A 25,897-nucleotide genomic window follows, 5' to 3' on the forward strand; every position below is an offset into this window, starting at 1 on the left:
GGGGAACGGGGCCGCTCACATGATGCTCGCCGGGGTGAAGACAGGGCCCACGCACAAGGTGTCTGTGATCTCCCAGCCGCAGGACAGAGGCTTGCACATGCCCTCAGCGTCCTCATCCTGTTCTGCAGGCAGCGGCTGCTCTCTCATTGCTTTCCTGTGGGTGAGAGAGGGGCACTGGAGGCCACCAGCATGGGACCTGCTGGCTGGGGGCTCCTGATGACCCTGCACCAGAAGACCTGGCCCCCATCGGGTATAGGGGTCTCACCTGAGCCCCAGAGCCCAGCCTAGGGCAGGAGAAGGCCTGCTGACCATCTCCCCTCCCCTTGTAGTCCAACGCCCCCAAGAAGGAAAGGAACCCACATTTATTGAACACTTACTGTGTGGCAGACATTGTGCCAGGCCAGTGGTCGGCAAACCGCGGCTCGCGAGCCACACGCGGCTCTTTGGCCCCTTGAGTGTTCTAACACCACTTCTTCAAAATAGACTCGCCCAGGCCGAAAACCGACTTCTGCGCATGGGCCACGAAGTTTCAATCGCACTGGACGTGCGCGCCCGCACGTGGTATTTTGTGGAAGAGCCACACTCAAGGGGCCAAAGAGCTGCATGTGGCTTGAGAGGTATTTTGAACCCTTTTTTTTAGGTTTAGTGGCTTTTCTAAAGTCCTTGGCCTCCCTTAATCCACACAGTAGCTAGAGTGGCTTTTCTAAAGTCCTCCCCGTTTCCTCTCCGTGGAACCCTCTCCTGCCCCTCCTGCCTCTTGCTGCCTAATTCCCACTCATCTCCTGGCTTTACTTCACCTTTCCTTCCACAAAATACCACGTGTGGGCATGCACGTACAGTGCGATTGAAACTTCGTGGCCCATGCTCAGAAGTCGGTTTTCAGCCTGGGCGAGTCTATTTTGAAGAAGTGGCGTTAGAACACTCAAGGGGCCAAAGAGCCACATGTGGCTCGTGAGCCGCGGTTTGCCGACCACTATGCCAGGAAGTTTACTTATGTTATCTAATTGTAAGAGCAGCATTGTCACCCCCATTTCACTGAGACAGAGAGAAGTGACCTGCCCAAGGTTACATCTCTAGAAGGTGGTAGAACTAGGATTCCAGCCAGCTCTCTCACTCCCACATTCTTCATACTCCAGGCTTGGCACTTAAAAAAAATTATCTCCCGCCCCATTCAAAAAATCCCACAAACTGTTTCTCCTCCTACCTACCCATGTTGATACGGGCCTCCACCCTCTGATCAGCCACTAGTTGGGAATCTTATCCTCACACCCAGTGATCCTGCTGACCCCAGCTCCTTACAGTACACACCTCCTTACAGTACACACCTCTCTCCATTACACTGCCACCACCATCTCTAGCCAGGAATGCAGTCTCCCAGATCTCTGGCCTCCTCCAGACATTTCTGCCCAGGGCCATCTTCCCGAAGAGTGAATCCCTGCTCTTGAGTTGCCAGCAGCTTCCATCCGCTCTCCGGCCCCAGGAGATCTGTCCCAGCTGGCCTCTCCAACTGTGCCCATCCTCACCTCCTGTGTGCCATCCACAGCAACCATCTTTCGGGCTCATATGCATCCCATCCCAGGCCTGCGCACGTACTTGTGCTTCCACCTGCATCATCAACCCTTACTAACGCCTCCTCAGCCTTCAGGTCTCAGCTTCAGTGACTGAATCTCAGGAACGACTTTGCTGAATCGCACAGCACAATGTATTTCTCCTTGATAAAGATAAGGGTTCAATATCTGCTTCAGCTACAGCACCCCTTCAACTACAGCCCTCCTTCAGCCACAGCCCTCCTTCAGCCATAGCCCTCCTTCAGCCATAGCCCTCCTTCAGCTACATCAGGGCAGGGAGTTAGTGCCTGGTGCCCCAGCAGCACGCTGGCACATAGTAAGCGCTTACTCAGTGGAGACAGTGGATACTCCTGCCATCTATGGCCATCTCCCCAGCTCCAAAAGGGGGGGTCTTCACTGCTGACCAGCTATGTGACCTCAAGCAAGTGACCTACCTATCTGTGATAACACTCCCCACAGAGCTCTGTGTGGTTGAAAGGAAATAATCATAAAGCCTGACAGAAGGGTTCAACTAACAACTTTCCTCGCATCTTGCTCACTGGATCCCAACACTGGCTTGGTGAGGAAGGAGGGCCAGTTTTAGGCTCACTTTTTAGATGGGAAGATGGAGGCTAAGTGAGTGCCAATATTTCCTGGGTCATAGAGCAGCCACTCGACTGGTCAGCTCTATCCACACATGCTCTCGGCCTCCCTTAATCCAAACAGGAGCTAGAGTGGCCTTTCTAAAGTCCACATCAGACCGTGTCACTCCCCTGCTTCAAGCCAGGCCGTGCTACCCCCTTGCTGCTCAAAGCCTTTCTCAGTGTTTAAGGCCCTTCTCAGATGCAGTCCTGCTCCCTCCCCAGCCACGACCAACCTTGTGTAGAATGCTCCCTCCCCGTTTCCTCTTCGCGGAGCCCTCTCCTGCCCCTCCTGCCTCTTGCTGCCCAACTCCCACTCATCTCCTGGCTTTACTTCACCTTTCCTTCCTCGGGGAGGTGGATCTGGGCCCCAGGGAGGAATCTAAGCTTCTGCAGCCTGCCCTCTCCACCCAGCTCAGAATTTATCAGGAGTCCTGTCTGCTTCTCTGTGTCTCCTCCTCAAGGGAAGCTCAGTCTCATTCATGGCCACAGCCAGGGGCCAAGCACAGGCCCCACTTGGAATCAGAAGCCAAGGGCTACTTGTCAAATTGGATTTCACAGAAGCAGGGTCTCAAACCTAAGGTTTCCCTCATTGCTTCTGCCTAGCCTGCTCTTTCTCCCCCACCCCACTCCATTTCCCAGCAGGGCCCCCTTACCAGGCCACCCTGGACATGGCATAGGTGATGCGGCAGGTCTGGATCCCTCTGAAGAGGGAACCCATGCCCACAGTGTAGGCGCCCATGTTCTCAAAGACCAGCCAGTCCCCTACGTGTAGTTGCGGCAGCCACAGGCCCTCAGCTACACAGTCACAGCCGTCAGCCGCCGGGCCCCACAGGCTGCTGCTGTACAAGGGCTGCTCTGTGGAAGGTTTCTGCAGGAAAGAGGGATGATCACATTCAGCTTTCCTGGGCTTACTGTTCACAGCCTTATCACTCCCTCCCTCAAAAGCCTCCGTGGCTCCCATAGCCAATAGCATAAAGACGGATGGGCCTCCTAGCCTGGCATTTAAGGCCCTCCCACTTTTCTGCATTCGTTGCCTCTTAAGACTCTGAAGCCACAATGCCTGGTGTTAAATCCAGGCTCCAACACTTGCTAGTTGTGTGACCTTGGGCAATATTCTTAACCTGTCCTGGCCGAGTGGCTCAGTTGGTTGGAGCATCGCTTTACACCGAAAGGTTGTGGGTTTGATTTCTGGTCAGGGCACATGCCTAGGTTGCACGTTCAATGCCTGGCCCCAATTGGGACACATGCAGGGGGTGGGGGGGAGGGGGGAACTGATTGATGTTTCTCTCTCACATTGATATTTCTCTCTCTCTCTCCCTCCCTTCCTCCCTCCCTCTCTTCCTCTCTCTAAAAATCAATTAAAAATGTCCTTGGATGAGAATTTAAAATTTTTTTTGATAAATATTTAATTCATAAAAAGAATGTATCATCTGTAAGATACAGGAAAATTTCCAGTATCTTTGAAACTCCTATGTGGCCCACACCAATGAGATGCCTCCTGAGGTAGCCATTATCCTGAATTTTGTTTTCATTATTCTCTTGTTGTTGTTTTTTAAATATATTTTTTATTAATTTCAGATAGTAAGGAAGAGGGAGAGAGAGATAGAAACATCAATGATGAGAGAGAATCATTGATTGGCTGCCTCCTGCACGCTCCCCACTGGGGATTGAGCCCGCAACCTGGGCATGTGACCTTGACCGGAATTGAACCTGGGAACCTTTAGTCCACAGGTCGACACTCTATCCACTGAGCCAAACTGGCTAGGGCATTCTCTTGTTTTATTTAGTTTTCTAAAAACATACCTAACCTTAAACAAGATAGTATTTAGTTCGCACACTTTTGAAATATATGTAAATGGAATTATAGAGTGTAATCTCTACAACTTGCTTTTTTGTTGTTGTTGAAACTTACACACTCAAGATTACAACTAATGCAATTTGCAGTATGCTGCATAGAAAATTCATTATATGGCCCTGGCTGGTTTGGCTCAGTGGGTAGAGTGTTGGTCTGCGGACTGGAGGGTCCTGGGTTCGATTCCGGCCAGGGCACATGCCTGGGTTGCGGGCTCAGTCCAACGTGCAGGAGGCAGCCAATCAATGATTCCCTCTCATCATTGATGTTTCTGTCTCTCTCTCCCTCTCTCTTCCTCTCTGAAATCAATAAAAATATATTTAAAAAAAAGAAAATTCATTATATGGAATACACTGTAATTTATTTATGTGTTACCCTGCCAACAAACATAAGGTGGTTTCCAATGTTTTATATTATAAAAATTGCTCTTGTGAACATTCTTATATATCTCCTCAAACACATATGCCAAGAGTCTCTTTACAATATATACCTAGGAACTTGCTGGAAGGTAGGGTAATATGTATGTTTATCTGAATAATGCCTACAAATTCCCACCTAGCTAGCTGCTCCATGTCCTCACCAACACTTGATACTGCCATGCTTTAAACTTATTTCTAATGTAGTCAGTATAAAATGGTACCTTGTTTTCACTTCAATTTGCATTTCCTTAATTGCCAACGAAGTTGAGCACCTTTTCATTTTGCATTTGGTTTTCTTCTTCTTAACTGCCTGTTAGTCTTTTGCCCATATTTCTATTGCTTTCTATTTCACATTGTTTTTTCCTTAAGGTTCTTACTTGTTTGTATTTCTTATTTAAGAATCCTTCATATATTCTGTATACTAAGCCCTTATCAGTTATATACACGTTTCAGTATTTTCCCCCAGTTTGTGATTGCCTCTTTGCTTTTGCTAACAGATGAACAGAAGTTCTTCATTTTAATGTAGACAGTCTTTTCCTTTTTTATTTTTAAGATACCCTTCACTGTGCCTACATTGGTTTCTGGAGTTTATATAGAGATAGGGGTCCAATTTCATTTTTTGCATATGGACAATCAGGTGTTCTAGCATCACATATTACACAGTACCCAATGACCTTCCTTGCAAGCCCTGTCAACACTTTCCACATGTGTGGTTCTTTCCTGTGCTCTTTGCTGGTCTATTTTTAATGCTGGTGTCCAAACTAAACTATTTTAATTACTCCCAATGTTAGAAATTATATTATATACTAGTGGCCCGGTGCACAAAATTCGTGCACAGAGGGGTGGTTCCCTCAGCCTACCCTGCACCCTCTCCCAATCGGGGACCCCTTGGAGGATGTCCGACTGCCGGTAGTCGGACATCCCTCTCGCAATCTGGGACCGCTGGCTCCTAACCGCTCACCTGCCTGCCTGCCTGATCACCCCTAACTGCCTCTGCCTGCCTGCCTGATTGCCCCTAACCCCTCTGCCTGCCTTCCTGATCGCTCCTAACTCCCCTCCCCTGTCGACCTGATCTAGCCCCCAACTGCCCTTCCCTGCAGGCCTGGTTGCCCCCAACTGCCCTCCCCTGCTGGCCTGGTTGCCCCAACTGCCCTCCCTTGCCAGCCTAATCGCCCCTAACTGCCTCTGCCTGCCTGCCTGGTTGCCCCTAACCCCTCTGCCTGCCTTCCTGATCGCTCCTAACTCCCCTCCCCTGTCGACCTGATCTAGCCCCCAACTGCCCTCCCCTGCCAGCCTGGTTGCTCCTAACTGCCCTCCCCTGCCGGCCTGATCTCACCCCCAACTTCCCTCCCCTGCTGGACTGGTTGCCCCAACTGCCCTCCCCTGCCAGCCTGATCTCGCCCCCAACTGCCCTCCTCTGCCAGCCAATTTGGTTCTGATTGGTCAGTTTCTATGCCAGTCAGCATCAAAAGCTCCACCTCCTAGGCAGCCATTGGCTCCTCACAGTTGACCCAGATTTGGTTCTGATTGGTCAGTTTCCTATGCCAGTCAGCAACAAAAGCTCCGCCTTCTAGGCAGCTATTGGCTCCTCACAGTTGACCCAGATTTGGTTCTGATTGATCAGTTTCTATGCCAGTCAGTGTCAAAAGCTTCGCCTCCTAGGCAGCCATTGGTTCCTCATACTTCACCCAGATTTGGTTCTGATTGGTCGGTTTCTATTCCAGTCAGCATCTCTGGGTCTATCAATGGGGCCTGATCAGAAAGGCGGTGCTGATCAGCAGCCCCCATGGAGGCCTGGAGAGAAATGGAGGCACGGCTGCTGGCCAGACTGGGAGAGAGAGAGGCAAGTATGATCAAAAACTGCCACAGAGGCAATGGATCAGTCCCTGCTTCTCTCTTCAGGCCTCTCTCTGGCCCTGATTCGCAGCCCCCTCAGCAGTCAGTTTGGGGGCATCGCGCCTGCAGCGGAAACAGTCAGCGCTGGGTTGCCATGGCAACCCAGCGCTGACTGCAGGACTAACTTCCGGTTGGTCGAGCCTTGGTCATGGTCGAGCCTTGGACATTGCTGGACGTTACTACCCAGGGTTTTTATATATTAGGATTTCTATTATTTTAGTGGTTACTCTAGACATTTACATTTTAACAAACATGCCTAACTTCAAGTCAAAAATTAATATCTTTAACTTTCTCTCAAATAATTCAAAATCTTAGAACACCAACTTAGTCACTTTATCTTCCAACTTACATTCTATTGCACCCTAACATTGCTATCCAGTGTTTTATTCTATCTTATTTGTGGCAGAGGCTGTTAATTGCCTATTGCAGTAATTTCAACCCTCAATTTTTGCTGGGCACATGACCACCTACAATAAAGGCCAACTTCCCTTCCAGGTAGTGATGGCAATGGGATAAAAGCCTAAATATTGTGTGGCTACTTTCAGGAAATTTCCTTAAAAGACTACTGGCACATGGACTTCACCTTCTTTTCTAAATGTCTGGAGCTTCCATTTGTACCAACCAAGATGAGGGCAATACCTAGAAGTAGGTACAACTGAAAGCCATATGGCTCCATGAAACCATGGTACCAGCTCTTGAATTGTCTGCATCCAGACATTTAGATTGGAGTGAAAGGAGCCTTTATATCTTGTTCAAATCATGTAATTTGGGATCTGCTACTCACAGCCTAACCTAACCATAAGTGAGCCTGTTTTTAACCCCACAAGTTAGATGCTAATGATGGTGGTGGTGTGGCGAAAATTTAGACCCTCCCACTCTCTTACACACTGCTGGTGGGATTGTCAATTAGTACAACCACTTTGGGGAACAGTCTCGCACTGTCTCATGAAGCTGAACATTTGTATGCCCTGTGCTCAGTGGTTCCACCCTCTTCTGCTCATGCATCACAGAGACCAAGAATATTCATAGCAACAGTAAACACAGTCACAAACACCTGGACACAATCCAGATGCCTGGAGAGGAGAGTGGATGCAAAAGTTGCACATATTCAACATATTCACTGACAGAGTGTTACACAATGGTCAAATGAAGAACTTTAGAGACATACGGCGGTATTGAGGAAACTTAGACTGGATATTAAGTGTTTTTAAAAAGTCCAACACCCTTTTTGTAAAGTAAAAAACAAAATATGAATATTTTATGAATGGTCAACAGGTATGTGAAAAGATGCTCAGTGCCACTAATCATTAGAGAAATGCAAATGAAACCATAATGAGATATCACCTCACTCACAGCTGTTAGGATGGCTATTATCAAAAAGACAACATGTGTTGGCAAGGTTGAGGAGAATTGAACCCTGGTGAGAATGCAAAGTGGTGCAGTCACTGTGGAAACCAGTATGGAGGTTTCACAAAAAAACTAAAAAGAGAACTACCGCCCTCGCCGGTTTGGCTCAGTGGATAGAGCGTGGACCTGCAGACCAAAGGTTCAATTCTGGTCAAGGGCACGTACCTTGGCTGCAGGCTCCTCCCTGGCCCGCGCCCTTGTCAAGGCCCGTGCAAGAGGCAACCAATCAATGTGTTTCTCTCAACATTGATGTTTTCTCTGTCTTTCCCTCTCTCTTCCACTTTTCCTAAAAAATCAATGGAAAAATATCCTCGGGTGAGGATAAATAAATATAGAACTACCAGATGATCCAGAAGTCCCACTTCTGGGTGTTTATCCAAAATAATTGATTCTTTCTGGGGACAATAGGATGTAGGATCCCACAAGAATGCAGGCAGTGCTAGTGCATCACAGTATAAAACTGAATTCCTGGGCACATCAGGGCAGCTTACTGAGACAGGCAGACATAACCACATTTAACAACACAACTATAGGATGAGGACCAACTAAGTCAAAGGAGGCCCCCTCTACCTGCCCCACAGGAGCTGACCTGTGACTGGGCCTTGAAAAACTAGACAAAATGGAGAGGAAAAGAAAAACACACATTGAAAGCTCGTGATGGTGTAGGTGCTGGTTAGGCTCTCAATTTTCCTTCCAGAAGCTGGACCACACAAACAGAGGCCTGGAAATGTGAAAATACAAGGGTGTGACTGCTTCTTTCCCTTTGAAGATGCCCAGGAAGCTGTGGGAGGCCGGGGCTGGTTCTCAGGCTAGGAGAATGTTTTGCAAATTCCTGTTCTCTTGTTAACATGGGAAAACTCATTGGAGAGAAGCTGTTTCTTTTTACTTCTAGGAATTTACCCAGAGCAATGATCAGAGATGGGTGTCAAGATATACTCACAGCGCTCAAAAACAGGAAACCAATGGCCAACCACTAAAGTCAGATGGGTTAAAATATTCTGCAGTCATCAAAAAGCATGCTGTCAGAGATTACTTAATAGCATGGAAAGAGCTACCCCCCCCCCATATTAAATGGGGGAAAGCAGGTTACAAAACAATATGACCCCAACTTCATGGGGGAAAATATAATACATTTTTTTAAAGACTGAAAAGAAATCTATGGGGAGAGTTTATGGGTGATAACCTTCTTCATCCTTGTCTATTTTCTACAATGACTATGCTTTGCTTTTAAAAATTAGATATCACACAAAAATGTTATTTAAACACATCCACACAACTGAAAACAGGCCCCAGTGGCTCACCTTCTGCAGGACGGGGGTAGGGCAGGTGTTGTCAAACAGGACTGAGTTGAAGATTCCATAGATGCCCTCATCGAGTTGGTAAACGATGGTCTTGGGGGCAGAACCAGTCTCCTCTGCAGGGAGGGGAGAGGTCAGGGGCAGGGCATGCAGCAAGATGAGGGGGTGGGAGTAGGGAGCTGGCACAATGGTGGGCTCCACAAAGATGATGGCTACGGTAATGAAAGGGCTGCCCCTGCCTCCTGCTGTGTGTGACATGAGGGTCACTGCCTTGTTGGAAACATTCACCTTGTAGCTGAGCAGCGCTGCCCAAGATGCATACCTTGTCTGCAACAGACCTTGATGCCCCAGCAAAGGCAGAAGAGCGGGCCTGACAAACTCAAGACCCCAAGAGATTAAGCCACTAGCTCAGAGGCACACAACTGGGGCCACACATGAACTGGAATGAGAAGCCAGGTCTCCCAGTGGGACTAGATAGGACAACCCCCCCCCCAATCTATAAAGGAGGCCAGAAGAATATCTCTCTCTCTCTCTCTCTCTCTCTCTCTCTCTCTCTCTCTCTCTCTCTCTCTCTCTCTTTCTCTCTCTCTCTCTCTTACACACACACACACACACACACACACACACACACACACACCATCACACCATTCTACCTGAAGCCCACCACCTCTCCACATGGATTCTCTTGTGGAGCTGCCGAGAGGACTGATCTATCAGGAAGTGCAGGGAACAGCACTGATGTTAGCAGTGTGGGCAGAGACGTCTTGAGTTAGCCCAGCCTGGTCTTGAATACCAGCACTGCCCCTATCAGCTGTGGGACCTTGGGCTGGTGGCTCAACCTCTCCTTGCCTACGTCTGTCCTCTGTAAAGTGGGTTTAGACAAATATAAGTTGTCATTAATGATTTTCAATGTGTTAGAGATGCAGTTGGGTGAGTAAGAGCCTGTACTCAGGAGAGGAGACAAACATGGGATCAAATGCAGGCTTTACCTCTTACTAGCTTTAAGCAATTCACTTATATTTTCTTGGAGTCTCAATTTCCTCATCTGTACAGTACAGTTAATAAAATATCTATTTTACCTAAGGTTGTTTTGATCTTAACCTTTTGCACTCGGATGTCGAGATTAAAATTACTCTTTGAATGTATCAATAATTTGAAATATTAAAAAATCCAAATAAATAAGTTTGTATGAAAAGACACTCCAGTTTTTTATTCTACTGCCACGCTTTGTAAAATCTGGGGTATTTAAAAAATTTAAATCCCAAGTAGAATAAAGGAATCGAGAAAAAAGCAAGCGAGTGCAAAGGGTTAATCTTCATAAAATATGAGCATGCATAGGATAAAAGATGCTACATGAGTGTCTTGGGAGTGAGGTGACTTGATTGTAAGTTTCCCTACAGCAAGGACCCAGTCTCTAGATTCCCCCACTCCCTAAAACCAGACCCTGCTCAGCTAGCCAGTGCTTAGCTCCAGGGAAGAATGAGGCTCCGCTGGCCGACTGGCACCTACCTTCCCTGCCAGGCTGGTCCAGAAGAACCTCCTTCTTGGCGATGATGCTGACTGCCAAGGTGAAGGCTGAGGTCACATAGTAGCGTCCCAGCTTGGCAAGGATATCCACGCCACAGCCCTCCGGGAAGTACAGGTCCAAGGCTGAGTTGATTACAGAAGCAATCTGGTGGTAGGAGAATGGGGGTGGACAACTACATGTTTGAAAGTGGGGTTTATGCTGAAAACTTGCTACAGCTACAAGTCTATTTCTTTCTCTTTTTTAATATATTTTTATTGATTTCAGAGAGGGAGGAGAGGGAGAGAGAGATAGAAACATCAATGATGAGAATCATTGATCGGCTGCCTTCTGCACGCCCCCCTACTGGGGATTGAGCCCACAACCTGGGTATGTGTCCTTGACCAGAATTGAACCCGGGACCCTTCAGTCTGCAGGCTGAAGGTTATCCACCGAGCCAAACCGGCTAGGGCCCAAGTCTATTTCTTGAAAGCTTCTTTGATTTCAGAAAGAGGGACTTGGCAGCTGCTAAGGCCCCAGCTGGAAACCATGAACAGCTGGCCAAGAAGGTAGGTGGGAGACAGAGCTGGGTAAGGCCCCTCATGCTTGTGTAAATCAGCCTTCTCAATGCCCCCACAGTGGGAAGAGGCACTCTTAAAGTAACACGTGGTACTCAGATTCCAGAAGCCCTGGTGTGGATTTTTCTTTCATAAATAACCAATTTGTTAAATGACACGATTTTTTTTAACAGAAAATAAAGACACAAAAAAGGATCAAAATCACCCCTAATTTCAGCATGGATGGATCTAGAGGGTATTATGGTAAGTGAAATAAGTCTGTCAGAGAAAGACAACTACCATATGGTTTCACTTATATATGGAATCTAAAGAACAAAATAAAGGAACAAACAAAATTGAACAGACTCATAGACACAGAGAACAGACTGATGGTTGCCAGAGGGGAAGGGGGTTGGGGGACTGGGTAAAAAAGTGAAGGGATTAAGAAGTACAGATTGGTAGTTATAAAATAGTCACAGGGATGTCAAGTACAGCATAGGGAATATAGTCAATAACATTGTAATAACTATGTATGGCACCAGGTGGAAATATTGGGGGGAACACTTTATAAAGTGTATGATTATCTAACCACTATGCTGTACACCTGAAACTAACACACAATAATATTAAATGTAAACTGTATTTAAAGTTCTTTTTAAAAACAACATTCCTAATTCTGTTATCCAGATTAGCCTAATCATTAACTTTTTGGAGTAGCTCTAATTCTTTTTTTTTATACAAACACTATTTTTTATGATAAACAAGACAGGGTTATATACATACTAGAAGCACAGTGCACGAAATTCGTGCGGGGGGGGGGGGGGGGGTGTCCCTCAGCCCAGCCTGCACCGTCTCCAATCTGGGACCCCGGTGGGATTGGGCCTAAAAAGGCAGTCGGACATTCCTCTCACAATCCAGGACTGCTGGCTTCCAAACACTCACCTGTCTGCCTGCCTAATTGCCCCTAACCACTTCTGCCTGCCAGCCTGATCACCCCCTAACCACTCCTGTGCCAGCCTGATCAACGCCTAACTGTTCCCCTGCCGGTCCGATTGCCCCTAACTGCCCTCCCCTGCCGACCTGGTTGCCCCCAACTGCCCTCCCTTGCCGACCTGGTCGCCCCTAACTATTCTCCCCTGCCGGCCTGGTCGCCCCCAACTGCCCTCCCCTGCTGGCCTGGTCACCCCTAACTGCCCTCTCCTGCTGGCCCGGTCACCCCTAACTTCACTCCCTTGCCAGCCTGGTTGCCCCTCACTGCCCTCCCCTACTGGCCTGGTTACTCCTAACTGCCCTCCGCTGCCAACCTGGTTGCCCCCAACTGCCCTCCCCTGCTGGCCTGGTCACCCCTAACTGCCCCCCCCTGCAGGCCTGGTCACCCCTAACTGCCCTCCCCTACAGGCCTGGGTCCCCCCACCCAACTGTCCTCCCCTGCAGGCCTGATCGCCCACAACTGCCCTCCCCTGCTGGCCATCTTGTGGCAGCCATCTTGTGTCCACATAGGGGTGGCCATCTTGTGTGTTGGAGTGATGGTCAATTTGCATATTACCTCTTTATTATATAGGATGTTTTTTATAAACTGTTTTACTCAATAGACTGTGAATATAAATGTAAACATCATAAGAATGTTTCATAATTTAACCAATCCTGAGTGTTAGGTGGACCAGGGAGGTCCCGTGGAATTCTATGATATACAATGCTGCAATGTTCATCTGTGAGGCTAATTCTTTGTGTCTATAGCAGATTATTTTCCTAGGGTCAGTCCTAGATGTGGATATTCCCCAATGAAGCTCTTACTGCTAAGGAGAAGCGACCCCTAGTGGTTGGAGTGGGGATTGAGCGACACATTTTTCTGGATTTCATCTCACAGATGGGAAGGTAGACAGGTTTGCTTTCCTTTTCCTGCCCTCTCATTTGATTTCTCATCAGCCCAGACATTCAAAAAGCTTTATGACTTATGCAAATATGGCCTGGTTGAGCTTCAAACATGTGCATGGTCTGAGTCTACCGTGGACTCAGGAAGTGACATAACTTGTATAAGCCGCATTTGCTCAGAGGTAACACAAGGTTAATTATAAGATCCAGGTAAAGCACCAAGCATAGGACTTAACATGTAGGATCAGCTCACAGTGGACTCCCTATCAGCATTATAACCCTCCCCGTCACCCCCGCCGCACAGAGCCCAATGTGACCCTTCTGCCCCAGGATTACCTCTTCGAATCTCACTTTGGCCCCCTCCACTCCAGGGAAGCCACCACCAAGGTCCAGGATGTGCATCCTGTGGCCCAGCTCGGCGCCCATTTCAAACACAATCCGGGCGTCTGCGATGAACTGAGCATAGGCCTCAGGGTCAGGACAGCAGCTGCCAACGTGAAAACTGGGAGAGGAGGAAAAGCCTTGGCTTACACGCAGGGCCCCAGGGGCCACGCCCTCAGCCCCAGCCAGGAAAGGCACACTGGACATGGTGCCATTTGACAGATGTCATGCCTGAGGGCCTAAGAGGTTAAATGGGTTGCTAAGGGCCATGTGGCAAGTGAGGAGTGGGTGGGAAGCTTGGCACTTGGTGCCCCTGCCATCCCTCCATTCTGCCCCAAGGACTGAGCCTTCTGGAACAAGTCAGCCAGATCTGATGCATCCCTCAGTCAGTGGTGTGGCCTGCCTAGGCTTTAGCTTCCCCATCTGTCAAGTGGGGATGAGACCCCACAAGGCTGTGAGGTAATGCACATGTAACATTTAGCACAGGACCTGGGATGTCCTAAGTACAGAATAAATGAAAGCTGTGTTGTTAAGTCATTGAAAAGATGTGGCCTACAGGCTGGTAAAACTATAAAAAGCCAGGTTCCTCCTGGGACCTCCTAGGATAAGACCTGGGGAGTGTGAGGTTGGGGCAGCATGCCAAACCTTCTTTACAAAGAGAGGAAACTCTCAAAAGGCAGGATCCCATGCCCAGGGACAGGCCCTCCTTGGAGGACCTCGGGGAGGTCTCATACAGAATGAATTTCTGGGAAAGAGGCAGTGGGCCTGGTGTGGGTGGAGGTGGTGGGGCTTCCAGACGCTCACCTCACACCCACCACCTCTACGTGGCTCTTCTTGGCGTTTTGAAGCAGGTGTCTGCAGGAATTCAGCAAAGCTCCAAACCTGAGGCTGAGGCAGCTCTGGGAGTGGGAGTCATCGGTGGCGATGCACAGCAGCATCCTGAGGGGAGATAGCGCCTCTGCCGGGTGGGCCCGCCTCCCCCACCCCAACCACTTCTTCTCTGAGTCAAGGGGTGTGAACCCCGGTGGCTCAGAGCCCTCCAACCCCACAGATCCCCGACCCCTTCCTCTCCCTGCACAGCCAGTGGGCCTCTGAGTCCTGTCCATTCCATTCCCTAAACATCGCTAGGCCCTTCCCTGCAGCCCCTGCCCTGGTCGCGACCTCTCCAGTTCTCCCCTGCAGTTCCACTTCCTCCGAATCAGCCACTACACCAGCCGGGCTTTTCCAGCTTCTCTTGTATGAGGAAAACCATTCTATTTTCCAGACACAGTCTTACTAAGAACCCCGATGTTGTGTATAACAGACAAAATGGAAGCTGCTGTGGGTGAACCAGAGTGGCCCACCACCTGGCCTCCCCTTCACCCCAAGGCCCCTCCATGGAATCCCAGGGTACAAGTGACCATGTGAGAGCCTCAGCCTGAGCAAACCGTCCAGTGCTGACCCCTGGCAAAGCCCATTTGCACCAGGTCCCTGCCCCGTGGCCAGCATCATTCACTGTCTCCCTCACCCCTCGCACGTGGTATGTTCGCACTAAATTTCTGCTTGTCCCTCAAAGACCCCATGCTATTTCTGACCTCCATGCATTTGCTTACACAGTTGGCTCTGATGCACTGTATGTACCCTCCCCAAATTCGATTCACTACTCAAGGCCCAGCTGAAATGCCACCTCCTTCATGAACCTTTCCCAACCACCCCATCTCAGCCTTGACTTCGACCTCCATCATACTATGGCTGTAATCAGTTATCTCTGCCTTTGTCCGAGGCAGGCCCTGGCATCCTTGGTCCAGTCCATCCCCTGTGACCCAGCTCCACTCCTCCCACCCCTCCGCCTCCCATATGAGTGGCTCTCAGCTTACTTGGCACTGGGGTGGTTCTTCTCCACCTTTGCCAGCTCCATCTCGTTGTCAAAGCTCAGCAGCTGGATCCCATACTTGGCAGCATACTTGATCTGTGCAATTTGCTTACAGGGATTGGCGAAGATGATCTTACTGGCAGGGACGCCAATACGCTGGACCAACTCCATCTCTGCCTGTGGGGTCCCAAAGGTGGTGGTGAGGAGGCAGCAGGGCCTGCTGGGCCCACAGAGGCCAAGGAAACACAGATGAGGGGCAAAATCCTAGCTATGCATGCAGAGATCCCTAGGAAGTGGGCCTCGCTGTTCAACAGCAGGTATTAAACACCAGGACTCCCGCTGGCTCTCCGCTGTTTGACAGGCAGGGCTGCCAGGTACGGCTGCGCAGGTGATGCCTTGCACAGTCCAAGGGGGTCCTATTCACAAAGAACACCTGGTAGATTTGTGTATTTATTGCAGTTTCCAGGCAGTAAAGCATCTCCTTCTAACAAAGACAGTATATTATTGTAACAATTGAGTGCCTTAAGGAAGGAGCACGTTTCCTAATTCACACAAAGGCATCGTGTGGACTCACAGTGGCCCCAACAGACTCTGACACATTTTCCTGGCAGCTTTAAATGCTTAGAGAATGTTAGTTGCTGTATAAGGAAGTTCACAGCATCCGGAGTCTTTGGCACAGGCCTGCTGTGTGTATAGCCCCTCTCCACACGGGGCGCCCTCTCCCTTGCCTTTACAGAACACTGCTCCCCCTGATGGTTGCATTAATGATACAATGATGATGACAATGACAGCAACCATGATCCTTGAGCACCTACCACAAGCAGGCGCCCAATGAGATGCAGACTTTTTCTACAAAGGGCCAGAGAGCAAATGGTGCAGGCTCTGTCCACACAGTTTCTGTCATAATTACCCCACTGCCACGGCAGCCACAGACACTGCATAAGTGAATGAGCGAGGCTGGGATCCAATACAGCTTCACAACTCAGCACTGGGCCGCACTGGGCCCACCGCCCACTGCTTGCCAGCCCTCACTGCAGGTTCACTGTTTTATTCACTCCTTACGGTAACCCCATCAGATGGGTATCAGCTCCATTCAACAGAGAAGGAATCTGATGCTCAGAGAGGCCATGTAGCAAGTAAGTGGCAGAACCAACTTTCAAACTGGGGTCTGACTCTCCATGATGAAGGGAAGGAAGCTGAGAGGAAGTCAGTTTGGAAACACGGTAGGAGACGAGGCCATTGTTAACCACCCTGAGTTTGGAATAAGACTCTCATTTTAATTTAGCACCTTTTCAGCACAAGGTGTTTATGTGCATCATCTCGAGTGGTGCCTATAACTATCCTATGGAATACTCACTGGTCACATTTTACAGACGCCAGAGAGGTCCACCTGCCTATGGTGACACAGCCAGGACACACAGGTCCGAGTCCAGAGCTGGACAGCTCGCTCCCAAAGAGCCTGGGTCTGAGTGGCTCCGAAGCTGCTTTATTCCCCACTTCACCACATGAGGTGAGAGGGAGAAGCAGTGCTAGCCCTTCGGGGACCTGAGGTTTAGCTTTGATTATAAATATCTAAATAATAAGCATCATTGTCATCATGGAAATATGCAAATCAAAACCACAATGAGATATCACCTCACACCTGTCAGAATGGCTAGCATCAAAAAGAAACAACAAACAAGGTGCAGAGAAAAAGGAGCCCTCATGCACTGCTGGTGGGAATGTAAATTGGTGCCACCGCTATGGAAAACAATATGGAGGTTTCTCAAAAATTAAAAAGAGAACCACCATACGATCCAGCAACCCCACTTCTTGGTATTTATCTGAAAAAATAAAAAAAACACTAATTCAAAAAGATATATGCAGCCCTATCCAGCTTGGCTCAATGGATAGAGCATAGGCCTGCGGACTAAAGGGTCCTAGGTTCGATTCCAGTCAAGGGCACATGCCCGGGTTGTGGGCTCGGTCCCCAGTAGGGGGCGTGCAGGAGGCAGCCAATCAATGATTCTCTCCCATCTTTGATGTTTCAATCTCTCTCTCCCTCTCCCTTCCTCTCTCTGAAATCAATTTTAAAAATAATTTTTTTCTGTAGCATTATTTGCAACAGCTAAGATGTAATATTCCATAGATATACAATGGAATATTACCCAGCCATAAAAAAGAATGAAATCTTGCCATTTGCAGCACAATTGATGGACTTAGAACATATTATGCTAAGTAAAATAAGTCTGACAGAGAAGGCAAACACCGTGTATGATTTCACTTCTGTGTGGAATCTAAAAAACAAAATAAACAAAAGACAACCAAAAAAAGGACTCATAGATATAGAGAACAAACTATGGTTACCAGAGGGAAAGGGAAATGGGGGAGGGGGAGGGAAAGGGTGAAGTGGAAAAATAGGTACAAATTTCCAGTTATAAAATACATAAGCCACCCTGGCCAGGTGGCTCAGTTGGTTGGAGCATCATCCCATACACCAAAGGTTTCAGGTTTGATTCCTGGTCAGGGCACATACCTAGGTTGCGGGTTCCATCCCCTATTGGGGCGCATAGAGAAGGCAACCAATCGATGTCTCTCTCTTTTTCTCTCCTCTCCCTCTCTCTCTCTAAAATCAATAAACATATCCTCAGGTGAGGATTAAAAAAATACGTAAGGCATGGGAATGTAATGTACAGCACAGAGAATACAATCAATAATATCGCAATAACCATGTAAGGTGACAGATGGTTACTAGACTTATCATGGTTAACACTGCGTACGGTGTATAAATGTCTAATCACTGTGTCATACACCTGAAACTAATATAATATTGTCAACTATCGTTTTAAAATAAATTTTTAAAAAGGTAAACATAGCCGTATGCCAGCCACTGCATCAAATATTTTATTTATATTCTTATGTAATCTTTATAATAATCTTATGAGATAGGAAACAGAGGCTTAGAGAGGTTAAGTCCCTTGTCCAAAGTACCACAGTGCATAAGCAGCACAGCTGGAATTCTAACCCGGAAGTGCCAGGCGTGAGCACACCAGCTCTTCACCACAGCACCATGGAGAACCAGCCTCTAACCTGGGCTGACAAGTGTTCCTGGAGCTCTGTGAGTTGCCAAGCCCTGTGCTGGGCGCGATGTAAAGAAGTGGTAAGTAAGGCAGACGGGTCTCTGGCCCTGTGGTCCCTTCAGGCTGGAGGGGAGGACAGGTAGGAATGAATGAACACTGAATAACAGTGGAATTACAAATGGATAAGAGCCATGAGGAAAAAGTACAGGATACTAGAGAGAGTGTGAATGGGGAGGCCCGGGTGTTGGGGAGGACGGCCTTTCCGAGGGTCAGAAATGTAAGCTGAGACCCACAGGAGGCCTGCGCCAGGCCAAGATGGGAGGAAGGCAAGGAGGCTTCCGGGAGAGGAAGTGCCTGTGCGGAGGCCCTGAGGCCAGAGGTGCTCAGCCTGATACAGGAGGACGGGCAGTGGCCTGGGCAGGGTGCACACCGTGGGGAAGATGAGGTTGGAGGGAGGTGGGCAGAGCCAATGGGGAAACCAAGAAGGCTGATGTGGATTCCTATTTTGTCCTGTGAGTGATGGGAAACAGGTTGAAGGGTTTCAAGAAGGGAAATGACATGCTCAGATTTGCATTTTAACTGCAAGCTCTAAATCTGGTTCCCCTGAAGGGCCTGAGGGGGCTGTGGGCAGACGGATCACCATCACCCTGGCAGAAGTAGCAGAGTCTGCACCAGAAAGGCAGGGGAGCTGTGTTCTGGAAGCAGGGCTGGCAGGCTGGGTGGTGGGTTACACGTGGGGACGCAGGGTGAGGATGTCTGAGGGGGACTCCATGCCCAGCAGACCAAGGGACCCCTCTCGAAGGAAGATTGTGAGTGCATTTGAACACAATGGATTCCAGGCATCCTTTGTCATTATCAAGCCAGCAGCTGAGTAGATAGGTCTGGGAAGGAGATCAAAACGTGGGAGGTGGTGGCGTATTGATGAAATTCCCTAAGCAGAGGGAGAGTTTATAAGAGAAGGGAGCCTGAGACAGAACCCAGAGGAACTCTCCCATTGAGAGAGCGGCCCGGCCTGTGTGGCTCAATGGTTGAGCGTTGGCCTATGAAATAAGAGGTCACAGTTCAATTTCTGTTCAGAACACATGCCCAGGTTTCGAGTTTGATCCCCAGTGGGGGGCATGCAGGAAGCAGCCCATCAATGATTCTCTCTCATCATTGTTTCTCTCCCTCTCCCTTCCTCTCTGAAATCAATAAAAATATTTTTAAAAAAAGAGCAGTAGAAGATGAGGAAAAGCTGGCGCCCAGGACCTGTAGAGAGGTGAAGATAATACAGAGATTATAATGCCATTCCTGCCCAACAAAGCCTGCCCCACAACTTCTGTCTGTATGGAAGGCCATGTCACTGAGGGAGGCACCCCGTGAGGGTGGGGCAGGGGCAGGGCAGCATTCACTTTCATCTGATAGCCTTCCCAAGTCTTTAGAAGCAGGAGCACCTGTTATTATGGAATATGTTTTAAAAGATCATGTCATTAAATGGGGAGTGGCTACTCAACGGGCATCAGATTTCAGTTTGGCGAGATGAGTAAGATCTAGAGGCCTGCAGACAACATTGTGCCTGGTTCACCACACCAGACCTAAAAGTGTGTCAAGAGTATGATAGGTCGCATGTTAAGTGTCCTTACCAAAAACAAACAAAAAGTCCCTGCATTGAATATTGTTGAGAGGCCAAATAATTCGAGGACCCAGGAGTGTCCCCAACAAGGTCTAAATGCATCAACATGGACCGATCTTCAAAACCTGCTGAGTTGAAAGCTATTGCTGAACAGTACATACATGACCATCTTTTATATTTCATTGCAAAATCACAAGATATTGTATATATTTTTTATAGGTCACATTTAAATACTACCAAACTCAAATTCATGATGGCAATTAACTCTGGAGACATAATGCTGATGTCCTATGTGTGTATGTGCGTGCGTGCGTGCGTGCGCGTGCGCGTGTGTGTGTGTGTGTGTGTGTGTGTGTGTGTGAATACATATATTATTTGAATAATTGAATGTGAAGGTTTAAAATAAAGTTCTCACTGCATCCTGGGGACGTTGGTAAGAGGAGTTTCCTTGGAGCAGTGAGAGTGGATGTCAGAAGCAATGGCATAAGGAGTGGGTGCTAAGAAAAGTGACAAGTGCAGACACACGAGTGTAGACAACTCGTTTTGGCCTTGAAGAAGGAGCAAGGGATGAGGGTGGGGAACCATGTGTCCAGGAAAGGCTTTTTAAGATGGAAGCATGCTGAGGGAGACAGCAAGAGAGGGCAAGGGATGGGGTCAGGAGAGAGGACATAAGGTCTTTGGGAAGGTGGGTGGACAGAGCTCCGTGCAAGGCGTGGCCTGTGCCCTTGACCCTGGAGCCCTTTGATGTGGGTTTGTACTCCCAGCCCCAGCTCACCACCAAGCCTTCAGTCAGTGTGCTGTGTGGCCACCAGCTATGGCTGACCAGAAGAGGGCAGCCTTGGACTTCCATAGCAAGCTGGGCGTCCCACACTCACCTCTCAGTAAATGCACCCAACGGTCTGCGCGATCCCCCCACCAGGAGGGGGTCTTGGCCTCTTCCCGCCCTCCAGTTAGCATCTGTCACTAGCCTAGTCCCAGCTCAGCCATCCTCTCCCTAGGATCTTGGAAAATACAGCGGCTATAGAATCAGAGACCCCCTTGCTATACACAAGCAGCCACTGACCAGTGAGTCACTCTACCTCTGTGCTTCTACACTAAATGCTTACACACTCAACCTCTGTGCTTATACACTACATGCTTCCTCACAGGACTGCAGTCAGAATCAGGAAATAATAATTGCCTCCCAGGGTTGTCGCAAGAATAAAATGAGATCATGTCCAGAAAACGCTTGGCAAAGCGCCTGGCACAACAGGAGCACTCAGCAAATGGTAGAAGCTTTTAAAGTCCCCACTGACTTCAAGGACTTTCTAAGCCCTCACTCCCCTTGGAGGCCAGCCCCTGAGGCTAGAGGGCCAAGGGCCCCAGCGCGTGGTGTCCAGAAGCAGAGGACTGTAGTCAGTGGGGTTCGGTCCTGTTCTTCACCCCTAGACCCAGGGGGCAGAAAAGATCCCCTTCCTCCTTGCCCGAGCAGAGGCCCGGGGTGTGCAGGGAAAGTCCTGGCTCTGCCACGAGCAAGCTGTTACAGCTGGTCCCAGTGTCCTCAGGTGTAAAACGGCAATCCCTCTCCCCACGCCCCTCCCAGGGCTTTATGGAACACACGCACAACACTGGGTGCGTAGAGCAAGAGCTAATGCAAGGGGGCTTTGCGGGTGACAAGAGGGAGAAACTCATCTATCAATAACAATATTAACATCAGTCTCTGATAAAGGTTAACCTGCTCGTTCTGACAGTCCCACCCTGGTTCACCCCTGTCTCCCCCGGGAGCCCCACCAGCCCTGCCATCCCCCCCAAGGCTAGCTCTTCTCCTTTCTCCCCCAGGAATCCCTTCTGAAACTCTCCTCACAACACCCAGTCATATTGCTGCCTTTAAGGGGCTTAAAATGGGTCATAAAAAGGGGTTCCCCTCAAAACAACCACTTCTGACTATTACAAAAAGTAACAGTGTGACAATATCACAAGCCAAAGCACCTCAGGGCCTTTGCTCTTGCTTCTGCATGGAATGCCCTTCTCCTAGTTACCCACCTGGCTTGATATTTTGCTTCCTTCAGGGCTGTATTCAAATTTCAGCAAAGCTTTCTCTGGCCAAACTATCTAAAAGTGCTATATTCTCATCCAATATTCCCTACTTCCCTTTCCCATTTAAATTTTCTTCATAGGGTTTACCATCTAAAATACTATCAATTTTCATTGGTTAACTTATTTAACTTATTTTAGAAAGCAAGCTCCATGAAGAAAGGGCCTTTTGTTGTTGTTTCATTTGTTTTGTTCGCTTGATAAATCCCCACCTAGAATAGTACTTGGCGCCACAAGAGGTGCTCTATAAATGTCTGCTGAGTAAATAAATGCATCCAAAGCTGTACTCTGAGGAAATGTTATAGCTTAAAATTCCTCAAGTAAGAACAGAATGAAAATAGGTAAGTTAAGCCTTCAAGTCAAGGACAGTCTTACTCAACGCTCTATAAAGTCAACCCTACCTAGCACAGCAACTAGCACATTGTAGTTCAGTGAATACAGAATAATAGTAAATAAGCAAAGTAAATCCAAACTGAGAAAACGAGAATTAAGACAACAGCATTAATAAAATTAGAAAGGCAATAGAATTGGCAACAATAACAAAACTCTAAAAGGATTTAAAAAAATGTAATGACATATTATTAAGATTATAAAAGAAAAAAGAAAAGAAAACCAACAATAAGAGGATGTTTTTGTTTGGTTTTAATTAAAAGAATACCATGTATAATTCTATGCCAGGCAGTTTGAAAGACTCCATTTAAAAAGGCGACCCGTCTACCCCAGGGACACACAAGGTTCTAATTTGGAACTTCAATGCTGGCAGATTCCATGCTTGTTTTTCCCTCCCCTCTCCCTTAACGCCTCTTCCAAGGGAGTGGCCCTTCCCAGAGGGCAAGGAGCCAACTGCAGGTCCCTCCTGCCTCCCCAGGGCCCACCCACAGCGGCCCAGCCCCGGGTGTGCTCAGTAGGCAGTGAGGGTCAGTGTGCTGGTGGGGGCAGGCGCTCACCTTGTTGGCACAGCTGAAGCCCAGCCCCAGCTCAGCCAGGACCTTCAGCACGCCCAGGCTGCTGTTGCACTTGACAGCGTAAAAGGGCCGGACTCGAGGCAGGCACTTCCGAAAGCAGAAGTGCTTCCTCACTACCGCACCCAGGTCGGCCACGAAGAAGGCAGTGACCTCACCCTGCACAACAAGATGGGGGAATGTGAGACCCCACCCAGCTCCCGCCTGGTGCATGCCATCCCTGGTCTTCCCAGGTATCTGCCCCCAAATTTGGCTGTGGCCACAAAGCTACCTGCTCTAAGTTCTCTGGGGCTCCCCAAGTCTACAGGACAGAAGGCAAACTCCCCAGCCTGGCATTCAAGGATCTGTGACCCAGCCCTACCCCCTCCCCTCCCTGCAGCACAAACTCCAGCTGCAGACTAAATTATTTATCTTCCCACCTCCAAGCCTCTGTTCCCACCGTGCCCTCCACGTGGAATACCCTACCCCCACTTGTGCCTTGCAAATTCCTAATCTACCTTCAGGTTTCACCTGGGACACTACCTTCCCCAGTCCAAAAAGGCAGCTCTGCTTTTAACGCTCCCACTACATTTTGCACTTCCTTCCAAAGTATCACAGCTGTGTGTGCATCTGTCTTCCCCAGAAAAAGATAAATCCCTTGAAGGCCATAGCTATGGCCCACAGCCCATCGCTTTTCACATAGTGGTGCTTGCGGTAGTCCCACTGCCACTGAAACCCGTGCCTGTGGGCAGCTGGTTACCACAGATTTGCTGAGGGCTGAATATGTATAAGGAAGGCTATGGGTGAGACCACATTGCTGAAGCCTTCGCTGAGACTGTTTCCCTTTATGCAACACTTTTTTTTTTTTTAACTGGCACCCACTTGGTGCCGGACATTATGCCAAGGGACAGAGATGACCAGACAGGGCTCTAGCCCTGAAGGGATTTGGGTCCGGAAGAGAACACATCCCTGTGCAATGACAAGTGCATTCAATCAGTGCTAGGTGGAAGTTTCTATGCAATGCATTTGTGGCCATGGAGAAAGAATATAGAAAATCTGCCTGGGCGATCAGGAAAAGGTGATGCTGGTGAGGAATGAGGTCTGAGTAGAAATAGGTAAGAGGGAGAGAGGCGGGGAGAAGAGTGTTCTAGGCAAAGGGGTGATAATAGGGCACATGGCATCCTTGGGACACAGGGCAGAGGAGTGCAGCTCTGATGGAGCATGATATATACCGAGGGAGAAGCCGGAAATGGGGCTGTGAAGGCAGAGGGGTTCTGACTTGATCCTATAGGCAATTGGGAAGAGCCAATTTTGATCAGGGTTGTGATAAAGTGTGTGTGGGGGGGGAGGGGGGAGATGAGGCAGGAAAGAGGTTGGGGGGCCTTTAGAGAGATGAAATCTGAACTACAAAGAGGTTTAGGAGGAGCACACTGGAGGGTATTTTAAGGAGGCTGAACTCACAGAGCTTGGTGATTCCTAGATGGGAGGGGGAGGAGGGGGGAGGCTCCTAGGTTTCTGACCTAGACCTAGGGGCTGGGCAGGTGATAGTGGTGCTGACATCTGGGCAGGAACAGGAGGGGCAGGTTTGGGGGCAAGGGCCAGGACCTGGGGATAAAATGGGTCTGGCTCTTGCAATGAGCAAGTATGAATAGCAAGTGAAAGAATAAGATGAGGCCCCTGGGTCCTTTCAGAGGAGGAGCTGGGCCTGCACCGGGAGCCGGGCTCCACCCCCACCCGCAACCCCTCACCGTGGTGGCCTGAGAGGCCCCCATAGTGAGTTCCTCCAGCAGGTCTCGGGTGCTGAAGCCCTCCTCCACCATCACAAAGTCCGTTTCACTCAGGTAGCCTGCCATGCCGAGGAGGAGGAGGAGGAGGAGGAAGAGGAGGAGGAGCCGATGGGCTGGATGGAGCCGCCGCCGCTGCCTCTGCCTCCGCCGCCGCTGCCGCCTTAGAAAGTATGCAACACACTGCAGGGGAGAAGGAGGGTGCTGCTGGCCTGGGGTCGATGGGGCGGGGGGGGGGGGGGGCTGGCCTCCGCTGACCCCCTCACTGCCCCAAGCCAGGGTACCCAGTCCTGTCACACCCCGCCACGCCCCTAGCACAAGCTTGGAGAGCTTAGCTTCACTGGGAAGGGTAGACACAATCACGAATCCTGGACTGGGACGAGGCATTATAGGCCTAGATGTCAGCGCCTCTCCGAGCCTCAGTTTCCCCATCCATAAAATGGATGCATTGTTTTGGAGATTCTTTCCAGTTCTGGAATTCGGGTTTTAGTTTAAAAAGGAAAGAAAGAGAGTGAGGGAGCAGGAAAGCCGAGTGTCTCGGGAGGCCGATTCCAGCTTGCCCCGGCCCTGACCACGCCCACCTAAGAGGCTGCAGAGGGCTGCGCCCAGCCCCAGAACCGGAGCTGAAGTTCGAGTCCGCTCTCCGCTGAGTGACCTTGGGGACGCCCCATCCCCTCTCAGAGCCTCGGCTTCTACATTTTTAAAGGGGGGCAGCTGGACTGGGAGTGCTAGGATTCTAAGCGTGCACGGGGGCGCCTTGCGGGCTCCAGGGGCGAGTACCAAAGGGTCCTTCCCGGGGAGCCCTCCCGAGTGCAGGGCCGAGGTCCCGCCCCCGACCCCCATACACACATACACGCGCGCGCGCACACTCACACCCTTACCACGCCCCGTCCTCCTTCGCAGGGGCCAGAGCCAGGCGCACTGCTAGGGGGGGTCGCCGGTGACCTCGAAACTTGTGCAACACCCCGAGGAGGAGTGGCAGTTGCGGAGCCGAGGCCCCTGCTGAAAGGAGGCAAGAGGGGCCAGGGGCACATCAGCACTGGAGACCGGAGCCGAGGGTGCCCGCTCCCTGAGGCTCCCGGAGCCACTCCCCGCACTCGCCTTAAAACGCATTTACACGGCTTCGGCCCATAGATCTCCCCAGCGAGTGAATCGGGTCCTCCGCGCCTCCGCGCCTCCGCTCGCTCGCTCCCCCCCGG

At 49.6% G+C, this 25,897-nt stretch overlaps 1 protein-coding gene across 3 annotated transcripts; it reads right to left on the reverse strand.

The window, feature by feature from the left end:
* Positions 1-25,897, reverse strand: AZIN2 (antizyme inhibitor 2). Of its 3 annotated transcripts, XM_079777027.1 has the most exons (11): positions 25,800-25,897; positions 25,580-25,700; positions 24,663-24,881; positions 22,921-23,094; positions 15,234-15,406; positions 14,182-14,316; positions 13,333-13,498; positions 10,573-10,735; positions 9,067-9,179; positions 2,845-3,059; positions 9-154 (listed from the first exon to the last, which is right to left on the reverse strand). In XM_079777027.1, the coding sequence occupies exons 3-11, from the start codon at positions 24,765-24,767 to the stop codon at positions 16-18; spliced, it is 1,383 nt and encodes a 460-aa protein (XP_079633153.1). In that variant the 5' UTR covers positions 24,768-24,881; positions 25,580-25,700; positions 25,800-25,897; the 3' UTR covers positions 9-15. The 3 variants fall into 3 exon arrangements, with proteins under 3 accessions (XP_079633154.1, XP_079633153.1, XP_079633152.1); XM_079777026.1 differs by lacking the exon at positions 25,800-25,897 and having other exon boundaries at positions 25,580-25,773; XM_079777028.1 differs by lacking the exons at positions 2,845-3,059; positions 25,800-25,897 and having other exon boundaries at positions 1-154; positions 25,580-25,756.

The sequence above is a fragment of the Cnephaeus nilssonii genome, assembly GCF_951640355.1.
Source record: "Cnephaeus nilssonii genome assembly, chromosome: 7".
Taxonomy (NCBI): Eukaryota; Metazoa; Chordata; class Mammalia; order Chiroptera; family Vespertilionidae; genus Cnephaeus; species Cnephaeus nilssonii.